Source organism: Betta splendens, chromosome 24 (genome assembly GCF_900634795.4).
Source record: "Betta splendens chromosome 24, fBetSpl5.4, whole genome shotgun sequence".
Lineage (NCBI taxonomy): Eukaryota > Metazoa > Chordata > Actinopteri > Anabantiformes > Osphronemidae > Betta > Betta splendens.
The window spans coordinates 13,150,652-13,162,009 of record NC_040901.2 but is presented as its reverse complement, the minus strand read 5'-3'; the positions used below and the strand labels follow the sequence as shown (position 1 = coordinate 13,162,009).

Below are 11,358 nucleotides of genomic sequence, written 5' to 3'. Positions count from 1 at the left end.
TCTCTTCATTTCAGATGTCGCACCTTTTCAATGTTGCCCACACTCTGCGTCTGATGGTTCAAAAGGAGCGAAGCCTGGACATCCTGAAGGTCGGTGCTGATCTCTCATTCTCCTGCAGAAGCGCCTCTGTAGCTAGTTTCTGACTTGTTGTCGCTGCTCAGGGGAAGGTGATGGCGTCCATGTTCTATGAGGTCAGCACTCGCACCAGCAGCTCCTTCGCAGCAGCTATGCAGCGTTTGGGCGGATCAGTTGTCCACTTCAGCGAATCCACCTCGTCCTCTCAAAAAGGAGAGTCACTGGCCGACTCGGTTCAGACCATGAGCTGCTACGCTGACGTCCTGGTGCTGCGGCACCCAACACCTGGAGCTGTAGAGGTGAAATACCTTTAGTTTAGAGCCCTCCAAGGCTTTTTCTGCTTGAATTTGCTTGTCATATTTATTCTTGCTTCTTGTTACACTACTTTTTATATTTCAGGTTCTGTTGCTTGTGTTTGAATCCATTTCTAAATTCTCTCCCGTTGCTCTCCCTCAGACTGCATCTCGTCACTGCCGTAAGCCGGTGATCAATGCTGGGGACGGTGTGGGTGAGCATCCAACCCAGGCCCTGCTGGACGTCTTCACCATCCGAGAGGAGCTGGGGACAGTCAACGGCATGACGGTGAGGGACAGTCTCCGTATGTTTACCAAGCAGTATTAAATTAAAGCATGTTCTCATGTTCACTCACGTTTTCTGTCAGATCACTATGGTTGGAGATCTGAAACACGGCCGCACAGTTCATTCCCTCGCCAAACTGCTGACTCAGTACCGCATCACCCTGCGTTACGTGGCTCCAAAGAACCTCCACATGCCCGCAGAGATTATCAGATACGTGGCCTCAAAGGGCATCAAACAGGTGGGGACACCCTTTCCAAGTATGTGGTGTGAAAGCAAACCAAATGTTGCGGACAAATCAAACGTAAGCTTAGAGTTTTAATAGTGCGTTTAAAGTGAATCTGATTGTTTACCTGTAACTGCAGGAGGAGTTTGAGAGTATCGAGGAAGCTTTACCTGAGACGGACGTCCTCTACATGACGAGGATCCAGAAAGAGAGGTTTGCGTCTGAGGAGGACTACAAGGCTGTAAGTTATTCATCTCCAACTCAAAGATTTAAAAACTGATGAAGAACACACAGGAGCCACTGATCCATTCTGTCTGCTTCTTTCAGTGTTTTGGTCAGTTCATCTTGACGCCGCACACCATGACTGTTGCCAAAAAGAAAATGGTTGTGATGCATCCGCTGCCCAGAGTCAATGAGATCAGGTAAGACAACAAGCAGCCTTCATTCTCCCTTCCTTCTGTCTGTTCAGTAAAACTGTGATCGGCACCTGTTCCATATCTAACTATACACCTAGATCAGTGTGTTCTGCTCTACTTGCCTATGTGAATGAACATAGCATAACATAACTAAATGAACCGGGATGAAGTGCTTCACCTTTTCGTATTTTTTTTCCCCTCAGTGTGGAGGTTGACACCGACCCCAGAGCAGCGTACTTCCGTCAGGCAGAGAACGGCATGTACATCCGTATGGCTCTGCTGGCCACAGTGCTGGGCAGATAGATGCAAATATACTGAAGCTGTTTAGGGTTTATATTTAGGCTCTGGTCTGAAAATGTACAATCAACATTCCAGTTTCTGGTGTTGGAGGACTTTGCCTTCACACTAGTTGTGTACTCAGCTGTATGTAAACTTCACGATTATCATATTCCATTAAAGACAATCTGTTGTTATAACACAATTAATATTTTCCATAAGACCTCTAGACCAAATGGGAATCTTTGTAATGTTTTGCATAGTGTCAGTATTTCTGTGTTTGAGCCAACTAGAGAAGCAGGGAAGGCTTTCTCTAGTCCTTCATTCTAATTCTGGTACTATTGTGATTTTAAATAAATAATTTTTGGAACTGTCGAAGGTTGAAAGCTGCTAAAACTAATGTGAGAATCTGTTACGGTTTCCTCACTTCATGTCAAAGAAGGAATCTCATTACTGACTCGTTAAAAAAAGCCCCGGATCCAGCTTTGTTTATGATGGTGATGCTGTTTCGACCAGTTCTTCTTGGTTATTGTTGTCTGCTGTGTCTTTGTGTTGTAACATTTGAGAATGGGAACGCGCAATGATCCAGAGGCTGTCTTTGGTTTATGGTTGCTATATCTGTCTTATGTAATGTAGCCGATTTTTATGGAAACCGGAATTTGTCGAGTTTTCATCAAATGACGTATGTAGAGAATTGAATAATAAACCTCTTGTTGATGACATTTTTGTACTTGTCCAATTACTTACTCGTGTTGTAATCAGTCACATTGGTTGCGTGAAGGTTGTCGTTCATCCAAGACGTGGCTTCACTGACACCTAGCGGTCAAACCGTGCATTAACAGGCCCAGTGTTGCTTGTTCTCCCTGTAAGTCACCTCTTTGCACCTGGTCTCATATATTCTTGTGGCTAATTTGTGAAATAATTAGTTTTCAATTTTGTTATTTATTCTTCCCCTCTTTAAATTAAAAGTGTTTTTTTAGAGGAAGGCTTGAAAGCAGCACCCAATCCGTCTTCGTTTCCTGGAAGGAGGAGCCATCAGCCAATGAGCTGCGCGGAAAGCCGCACGCGCAGAGGCGACCCGGTGTGGCGGCTGGCTGGTAGCGGTCTGTGACCGGTGAATTATTACCGTGTTTTATATCCTTCAACCGGGAGTTAAGGCGTAAAACCGGATGCCTCTATGAGCCAGTTAACCTCCCAGCGTGATAAACAACGACCAGTTTACACAAGGTAAGCTATTTCTCCAGCCTTAATGAGTTAGCATAATGCTAGCTTAAAAGCATATCTGTCATGGTCAGGTGTGCCGGACTCCATTCAGAAATATGATGGTTTAAGATTTAATCGTTTCTCTGCAAACGTAGCATAATTTGTGTAACTTTACACCTACAATATTATTCTAATAAGCGTTAGTAGCGTCACCAGTTCATACTTGATTTAGAAACGATTTTTATTTTAATTTCTTCATCTAACGTTAATGGTTGTGGACGTGGAGGGCGGTGGCAAAGACTCTTTCTGAACGAATGCTAGCGAGTAATTGTCAGTTAATTACCTACGTGTCGTAACCTGTATACGCCGAATTCATCACTGCGCTTATACACGCGCGTAGGATCAGTTTTAATGTTCCTGTCAATGTACAGAAACCTTCTCGGACAATAAATTCTCACAATTAGCGGTGTTTTCACGCTTCAGTTGTGCTCGAGCTAATTGTGGCTAAATGTTAGCAAAATGTAACGAGTCTCGCGTATAACCTGGCAATTTCAAATATATATATTTAAATAGATGGTTCATAATGCCTACATGTAGCTAACAGCTAGCTAGCTACAACATCGGGGTCAATCGCAGCAGCAGATTGTTGAACCTAGAATGAGTCAACTAGCTGCAAAACAAAGAAAAGGGCTGTTGGGGGAAATGGTTGAATAAATCCTAGTGGCATTTATATATGAATGACGGGGTGTAAAATAGAAAGTAGTTCTCCGTGTGCAGGGGAGGGATTAGCAAAGGATTAGGGCTGCACAAGGACAAACACACGACAATCACGCAGCAGCAGTTCTCCTTCATTGTGCGATTCATCCACAGCAACCAGAGCCTAATTCACAACTTCATCTAAGAAACCCATGTTGTATGTGGACAAAGCAGCGACTGTCGGACACGTCTAAAGCAGGCGTCTGCACGTTTATATTCACCTCACACCTGTTGTTCTGTCATCTACTTCATTAATCATCTACACGTGTGCTGATTTCTGAGGTCAGTAGTGGTTTTTACCTGGAAAAGTAAAGCACTTGTAGGTCAGAGGTCATATTTCTTTCTTTATTTAGTTCTGTCTGACTCGACTGTAATATGTTAAACACAGTATATGGTTTAGCAAGTATTTAATTACCACCACCTGCACTTGTTTTTTTTTGATACTCAATCTACAACTGTAAGTCAAGTCAACGATGACCAAATTACATCATCTCTACAAACAATATGATAATCAAATGCAGGCAAAGACAAGTTCATGTTACACATTGAACTTTGCTCCTTGGACCATTGGCATTGTTGTCGTATGCTTCATTCACACATGATGATAAGACATAGACGGCAGCGACTGACCTTTCTCTAACCTGAATGGGGTGTGTCCGCGTGGTTGACCATGTCATTTCCATAATGCTGTTTTACATTTGGTGCATTTGTGTCTGGCACTTCAAGACAAACCAGCAACAGCCATTTGAGCTTTACACTGTTTATTAAGCACATATTTGCAAGGGTTTAAGGGGATGTAGCATTTTATCTGTGTAGTGAATTAAAACCTGAGCATTTGGAGCTTAGACTTCGCTGTATTTACACAGTTAACATGTCATGAAAGTGACTGTTATTTTTAACAATAAAGTGGAGTATTTTAGTCCGACTGAAGTGAATAATCATGGGAGTTGTTGCCCTCAGTTGTCACATGGTTTCTTTATTTGTGGTTTCTGTCGAGAGCCTCATGTCAAGGAATAAAAAACACTTTGAACAGCCCCCAACACAGGATGTTGAATCTCCAGGCGTTGCTTTCATGCTCTTCACCAATAATAGCTTTTAAAAAACAATATTTTCAGTTCTTCTATATTTAGACTTCAGTATTGAAATAAATTGTTCAATTTCTATGCTCAATTTCTTCTTCTGCTGAGTCTGTATGTAAATCGTTTTTTATTTATCAGTGTTTTTGACATTCATTCAATTTGCCCGCTTTCACTTTTGCTTTGTTTCACTTTGGTGTCACAGGTTTGAGCATCTCTTCTCAGAGGAGCATCGTGGCTCAGCCTTTCAGCTCAGCATCACGATTTACTTGTTAAAGTCAGTTTATGGTGGTGGTGATGACGACAACCCATTGTGTCTTTCAGTTTTAAAGGTTGCACCAGTACGACTGCAGTTTGCTAATTAGCCTAATGGACCGGGCTGGGTTCTGCTCCATCAATGGTTCTGTGTGAGCTACCGTGTGTTCAGCGCAGACGTCTCTTGGCAGCAGCTCGTGGTCTTTATGTCACCAAATGTAACGCTTCCTTCCTGCACTGTGCTGCACACAGTTATTCACATGAGTTGTCTTGGCTCCAGCAGGAGCACCATCTGGGCCTGAAGCATGTCCACTGTGGAGAAAATAATGACCCGCTTTGATCCGCACTTCATATCAAGAGCCGACAGAATGTTTGCTTGTTTGTTCTTTCCCTGCAGGGAAATGATTTTTTTTTTCAGAGGCAGCAGTTTTTATGAGGCAGCAGGTCAAAATCATACATTACATTTTGTTTGAGTGTTGTGTCTACTTCTGCTTTCTACCCTTTTTTAATTTGTTCCCATTAGATGCTCCTCTTCATGCAGAGAATGTTTGCTGATGCCTACTGACTTATGGCACGTGTGTGATTCTAGGGAGAGAAAAGCCTCCGAAGCAAACTCTCCGAAAAAGCAGCTTTACGTCCATTGTCATCCGATTAGTTAAAAGCCTCCTGCAGTGCGTAACAGAAAATTAAGCCCCGCACTGTTTGCACACATTTCTAATTGCAAAAGATGTTTCTGTAATTTAACACATCTTCTACCAAGTTCACCATGTTACATTTTAAAAGCTGTAAATTCACAAGATAATCTGCAGAATTATAATCATGAATAAAGTAGCACTATTTAAAAAAAAAAAAAAAAAGTAATATTAAATTTCTCACTCAGGATTTGTGCAGGAGAAGTTTAAGGCTGGCAGGCCTCTGGTATTTATCCAAAATTAGAGAAACACATCGGCTCATTGACCACATTCTCTCTGTCTGAGCAGAGGTGAGCCATGGCTGAACCGAACTCCTCCCGTCCTCAGAGGAAGATGTCCACGGCTGGGGAGAGTGTGTACAAGGTGCTAGGGCTGGAAAAGGGAGCCTCAGCTGAGGACATCAAGAAAGCATACAGGTGAATTACTGCTCAGTTTATAAGCACAGTGCAAGTAATTAGCTGTCAGGTGGAGACACAGCTGGACACATGAAGATTAATGAAGGATTCAATTTCTTTACTTTATCTCCTGTCAGAAAACTCGCTCTGAAGTATCACCCTGATAAGAATCCAGACAACCCAGAGGCAGCGGAGAAGTTTAAGGAGATAAACAACGCTAACTCCATTTTAAACGATGAGACCAAGAGGAAGATCTATGACGAGTATGGCTCCATGGGCCTCTACGTGTCCGAGCAGTTCGGAGAAGAAAGCGTCAAGTACTACTTCCTCATGTCCAAATGGTGGTTTAAGGTTTGTGTTCATGTGTGAATTGGAGAGCGTGTTGCATTTCAGCGTTTGATGAGTTTTGATAAAGTGAGTGTTCGGTCTCGAGCCCCTTCCTCATCTTTTAATGACTCTCCTGTCTTGTTTCCTGGTGCAGGGTCTGGTCCTCTGCTGCACACTGTTCACCTGCTGCTGCTGTTGTTGCTGTTGCTGTTTCTGCTGTGGGAAGTGTAAACCACCTGAAGACGATGACTCATACCAGTATGTGGACCCTGAGGACCTGGAGGCCCAAATCAAAGCTGAGCAGGATGGAGGTGGGTTTGCTTCATATTAAGGTCTTAGTTTGTTAATGCTGTTGTCACTGTTCTTGCTTCATGCTGGTAAAGGACTTCTGTAAGAATAGTTAGTGGATACAGTAAATTGTGCCCCAATGCATCAGATTAATGACCTTCTGATAAAAGATATTATACTGTGACATTTCAGAGAACTCTCCTTTGAGCTGTGGCTGCCTTGACTTGGTACAAACCTTAAACTCAGTAAATTTGCTGTCGGGTTTGTTTATTATTTGTAAGGTTAACGTTTGGATTGGATGTCAGGAGTCATGTGGTGGATTTAAAGTGTGTTCACACTGGAGGACCTTTGTTTTCATGCTCCAATCTCACAGGAAACACAATAATCATAATCCAGCCCAAATCTAATCTGGGCCCAGAAACCCCAGAGGGCCAGAATCAGCCCATCCCGTTGCCTATGCCCATGTCTCCATCTGAGCCACAGTCGCTGACATCTGCCAATTCGCCAGAGGGCGTGAACCCAGGAGAGACCGTGCCAGAGTCAAAATGACTCGTAAGAACCACGCCGTCTAATATCTGTCACGTTGCCTTTCTCTCGTTTTGTCCTGTATGTTTGAGAAGCCGTCCTCATCCTCATCAGCTGCTGCCTGGCTGCTCATCACACATGTTTAGTGTTTTCACTCACACACAACTTGCCGCCTGTCGTCCGTTTACCTTTGTCACGCTTAATAGCTGCACCTTTCATTGTCGTGTTACAGCATGTGTCTTGCACTGAATCACTGCTTGCCATCAGAAAATAAACAGTCATTTATGCTTTTGGCTGATCATCAGATCTCTGGCAGATAGAAATCAAATACAGCTGCTGATTAGCTGACATGTATTATCATGCAGAAATTTAGTTAAATCGAATCCAGTTAAGTGTTCTCTCCTCCTACAGGACGTTGACAGTCTGCAGGAGCCTCAGCCGACAGGAGGTAAGGAAGCGGTCCTCCTGCCTGAGGTTCTGTACCAGCTGTAGACACTTTCAGGTTTCCAGAGCACTGAGTCTGTGTGTTCTCCCTCTTTAGCCTTCAGAGCTCCTGTTATGACTAAGCTACATTTAACTGCTGCCAACAACCCAGAGATCAACCAGCCCGAGCTCACAGCTTCCTCCTGACCACCGCATCCTTCCTGACCTACGCTCTGCACCACGTCTGTAAGGTGGCCACTTCATGAACCCAGCGTCTTGGAGGACTCTCGTGCAGACCAACCTTCTAGCTGGGCTCTGACGAGGCAGAGACCCTTACTGAAGCCTCAGACCAGCTGGTCCAAGTCAAACCTCAATCCTTTTCCTGTTTCCTGCTGACAACATACTCCAGTTTGTGCTGGATGATCTTGTCAGCAGTTTGCTTATGCAGGACCTGACCTGCCGACACGCCTGAACCGGACGCTAATCAGGTCACGTCATCCCATTTCAACCAGTAAGAGACACTGGGCAAGGAGACTTCAAAAACAGAGGAATATAACGGAAGCAAAAACGTAACTGGAAGGAGAATCTCATTGTTTATCCTCTACCCGGACCTGGAATGGATTTATTTATGTTCTCTGTACCTGCTCCTTCATATTGGTGACCGTCGGGAGCACTTCTGTTTGCGTTCTCCCTCTTGTTCTACGTTTCCCTGTAAGATGAAGCCATGAGGGTTGGTGGTAAACCTACTCCCATGTGAACTAGATGCCATTTGAAGCAAAGTGAGACTGTTAAGGATGCATTTTTCCACCTTCTACACAGACTGTCTTCTAGGTTTATCTTGTCAACCTAGTTATTGATGCCAAGTGTAAAAATACTAATAATGTCATAGGAGGCGGCTTCCTTCCCCAAAGTGCATGCATTGTTGTTGACACGCATGCCCCCCACTGTACAGCACTAACACGTACTCCTCTAAACCAACTGCTTAGCTTCACCTTGCTCGTCCTGTGGACAAGTGCTACAAGTACGTACCCAAACAACACAACCCCAGTCTGCTCTCTAGAGCAGACAGCAACAGATGCCATACCTCTAAAAATTAAACTAACCACTAAAGTTGCACTTCTGTTCATTTTGGAGACCAAATCCACCAGCTTCATGTAGCCAGCAGAGCCTCTGTCAAAGCTCAGCTCCACATCTGTTGGGGTGGCTGCAGATTTCATGTGTGATCTTATTGTGAGCCCAAGTTGACGTCGCTAAATGCTTCGTTTTTATCCTAGTCATGTTTACAGAAGTTTGGGCACATAACTAAACATTATTGAAGTTGTTTGTTGTGTTGCTTGTGTTTGCTAATATGCTTTTAGGGCCATTGAGAGAGAAATCACATTTCATGTGAGTCTTCCTTTACACTCAGTTTTTAATTTAGTCTTGTATTTGGCTACTTTGATTCGGGGGTCACCTGTTAATTTTTATGGACAGAATTTCTGGGTGCAGCCATGGGCCAGAGGGGGCAGCTGAGTGCAACGCTGTGGTGAATCAGTGGTTAGAAGTGGAGGAGTTCAAATATCTTGGAGTTTGGTTCACGAGTGAGGCAAGGAAAGAGCGTGAGACCGCCAGGATCGGTGCAGCGGCTGCAGTAATGTGTTCGGTGTACAGATCCATCGTGGTGAAGAGGGATTCTCAATTTGCCGGTGAGTCTACGGTCCTATCCTCACCCATGGTCATGAGCTTTAAGTCATGACTGAAAGGACAAGACCGTGGATACGCGTGGCCAGTTTCCTCCATGGGTAACTAGGTGCTGCCTAGAGATAAGGAGGTCGGAGCAGGGCGCTGCTCCTTCACATGGAGAGGAACCAGCTGAGGAGGCTCAGGCATCTGGTTTGGACGCCTGGAGGTTTTCTGGGCGTGTCCCACCGGTGGGAGCCCCTGGGGAGACCCAGGACACGCTGGAGGGACTGTTTCTCAGCGAGCCTTGGAACACCTTGGGGTCCCACCGGAGGAGCTGGAGGAAGTGTTGGAGGGAGAGGGAAGTCTGGAACTCTATTCTCAGGTAGAGTTCCAGCCCCAGACGAGCAGATGATGGATGATTCGGGGGAAGGTACAGTTACAGTACCAGTACGTTAGTGATTCGTGCAACGTTCTGTTAAATTTCTTACCACACAGGTGATTTGATCATTTTAACAAACCTTATTGATATTGTAGTTTAACATAGTACATTTCATGTTATTGTCTTATACTTTATACTTTTTGGAACCAATGTGGATCTGTACAAGACAAAAAAAACAATCCACTACAGATTATAAAGCCAAGTAATTCATTGTGGAAATGCTTTGGGAGATCTTCATTGATTTGGCTTCTGAGAGGTTTTGCTTCCAGTCACAAGAGAGGAGTCATACTGAGGCTGATTTTTAGCATTTCAACTGTTGAAGGGAGTGAAGGCTTTTGGCTTTTTGACATTAAGTTTTTTTTTTTTTATGGTTTACTTGAGTCGTGCAGGTGTAAAAAGGTGAGCGCTGTGGAGAGTCGTTGTCCAGTGCAGAGTTCTGTTGCCTGTGCATATTTCCAGGGTGATTTTTTTTCTTTTTTTTTCACCCGTAGTAAATAAACTACTGGTGTGTCTATAAACGGCAGAGACACTGCTGCTAAAACACTTCTATTGCCTGGAAAACTGCAATAAACACAATGGATTCGTGTAGAACCAGCAGCCAAGCTCCCATTTTCATTTTCTGACTTGCAACTGCTTTTACTCAAATCTTGATTTTATTTTGGATTTGCGTTGATGGTTGACATATCAGCTTGTTCTGGAACAAACACTAACACAAAAGTCATGATTACATCTAACAGACTTTATTCTCGATTGCCAAAACCTTCCCATAATGTCAGACATCATTTCAGATATTTATTTGTCAGCGCGTCTCCAATAACTCCACACGCTTTGTTTAAAAATAGCAGCAAGAGAGAAGAGCATGGACAGAAGACATATTATTTTTTTAATTCTTGTAAATAACTCATTGAACAACAAAATAAACTCCTAATGTGAATTTATGCCTGTTAACAATTGTACATACATTTATTTTTGTTATTTATGTTTCATAGAACCATGAGACACAACAACATTGCTACAAGTAATGGGAGCTCAACCTTGGTCAGTTTAGGTTTCAAACCTCAACTGTTGGTCATTAGAGTAGCTTTGAATGCCAATGCTAAGTTAGCATAGACCAGTGACAATCCCCACAAATAGCTGATTAGTTTTTTGGTGGTGAATCAATAAATGGAACGTAGGAGTAGAAGAACTAGTTTTCATCGTAGAAGCTGAGTCTTTGTTTTTCTTTTGGACGTGTCACTTGATTCCTGAGGACGATCTGTAAATCTGACTTATGAAATTCAGCCAAATAAAAGAAAACATCTTACTGGTTTGATGTTTTTCTGTACATTCAGACATGTGGAGATACTTTTTAACCTGCTGGTGACAGTGGGTGTGACCAGCTCTGTTTGTATCTTACCCTGCAGCGCAGCCTATAAATAGTCCTGTAAACCCATTAAAAGCTTTGTCTGTCTCTCAAACTCTGCTCTGTTGATTAGCATTTACACTATGTGTGTGGTCATTAAGACAGGACCTCGCTGCTCATGAAGTTTCTTATCCAGACCTTTAGTTTAATTTTTAATGTGCTGAGTTGAGTGTTTATTATTGCCCCAAAGTAAAGAGTGTAAGAAGTCTTATCTCTTCACCAGTGACTGAACAGAAGCTTGAGCATGTGATCAGCTTCTACTGCTCTGTCAACACAAAGACTGTAGACTGTCTGTGAAGTTGATGCATCAGGATAAAGTTTTTTTTCTTGTTGTTTTGTCCAGCAG

At 43.3% G+C, this 11,358-nt stretch overlaps 2 protein-coding genes across 3 annotated transcripts in view; both read left to right on the top strand.

Annotated features, from left to right (window-relative positions):
- The window catches only part of cad (carbamoyl-phosphate synthetase 2, aspartate transcarbamylase, and dihydroorotase), a 12,553-nt gene extending 10,262 nt beyond the window's left edge, over positions 1 to 2,291 (top strand). The window contains exons 38-44 of the mRNA XM_029141259.3: positions 15 to 89; positions 162 to 374; positions 532 to 657; positions 737 to 892; positions 1,017 to 1,118; positions 1,205 to 1,299; positions 1,497 to 2,291. Of these exons, the coding sequence (XP_028997092.1) occupies positions 15 to 89; positions 162 to 374; positions 532 to 657; positions 737 to 892; positions 1,017 to 1,118; positions 1,205 to 1,299; positions 1,497 to 1,596 (867 nt within the window). The 3' untranslated portion in view covers positions 1,597 to 2,291. The remainder of the gene's footprint in view (positions 1 to 14; positions 90 to 161; positions 375 to 531; positions 658 to 736; positions 893 to 1,016; positions 1,119 to 1,204; positions 1,300 to 1,496) is intronic.
- Positions 2,292 to 2,623: 332 nt separating this feature from the next.
- On the top strand, positions 2,624 to 11,067 carry dnajc5ga (DnaJ (Hsp40) homolog, subfamily C, member 5 gamma a). Of its 2 annotated transcripts, XM_029141468.2 has the most exons (7): positions 2,625 to 2,796; positions 5,840 to 5,967; positions 6,084 to 6,297; positions 6,428 to 6,584; positions 6,935 to 7,113; positions 7,498 to 7,534; positions 7,628 to 11,067. In XM_029141468.2, exons 2-5 carry the CDS (start codon positions 5,849 to 5,851, stop codon positions 7,108 to 7,110), a joined length of 666 nt encoding a protein of 221 aa, XP_028997301.1. In that variant the 5' UTR covers positions 2,625 to 2,796; positions 5,840 to 5,848; the 3' UTR covers positions 7,111 to 7,113; positions 7,498 to 7,534; positions 7,628 to 11,067. The 2 variants fall into 2 exon arrangements, with proteins under 2 accessions (XP_028997302.1, XP_028997301.1); XM_029141469.3 differs by lacking the exon at positions 6,935 to 7,113 and having other exon boundaries at positions 2,624 to 2,796.
- The last annotated feature ends 291 nt before the right edge of the window (positions 11,068 to 11,358 follow it).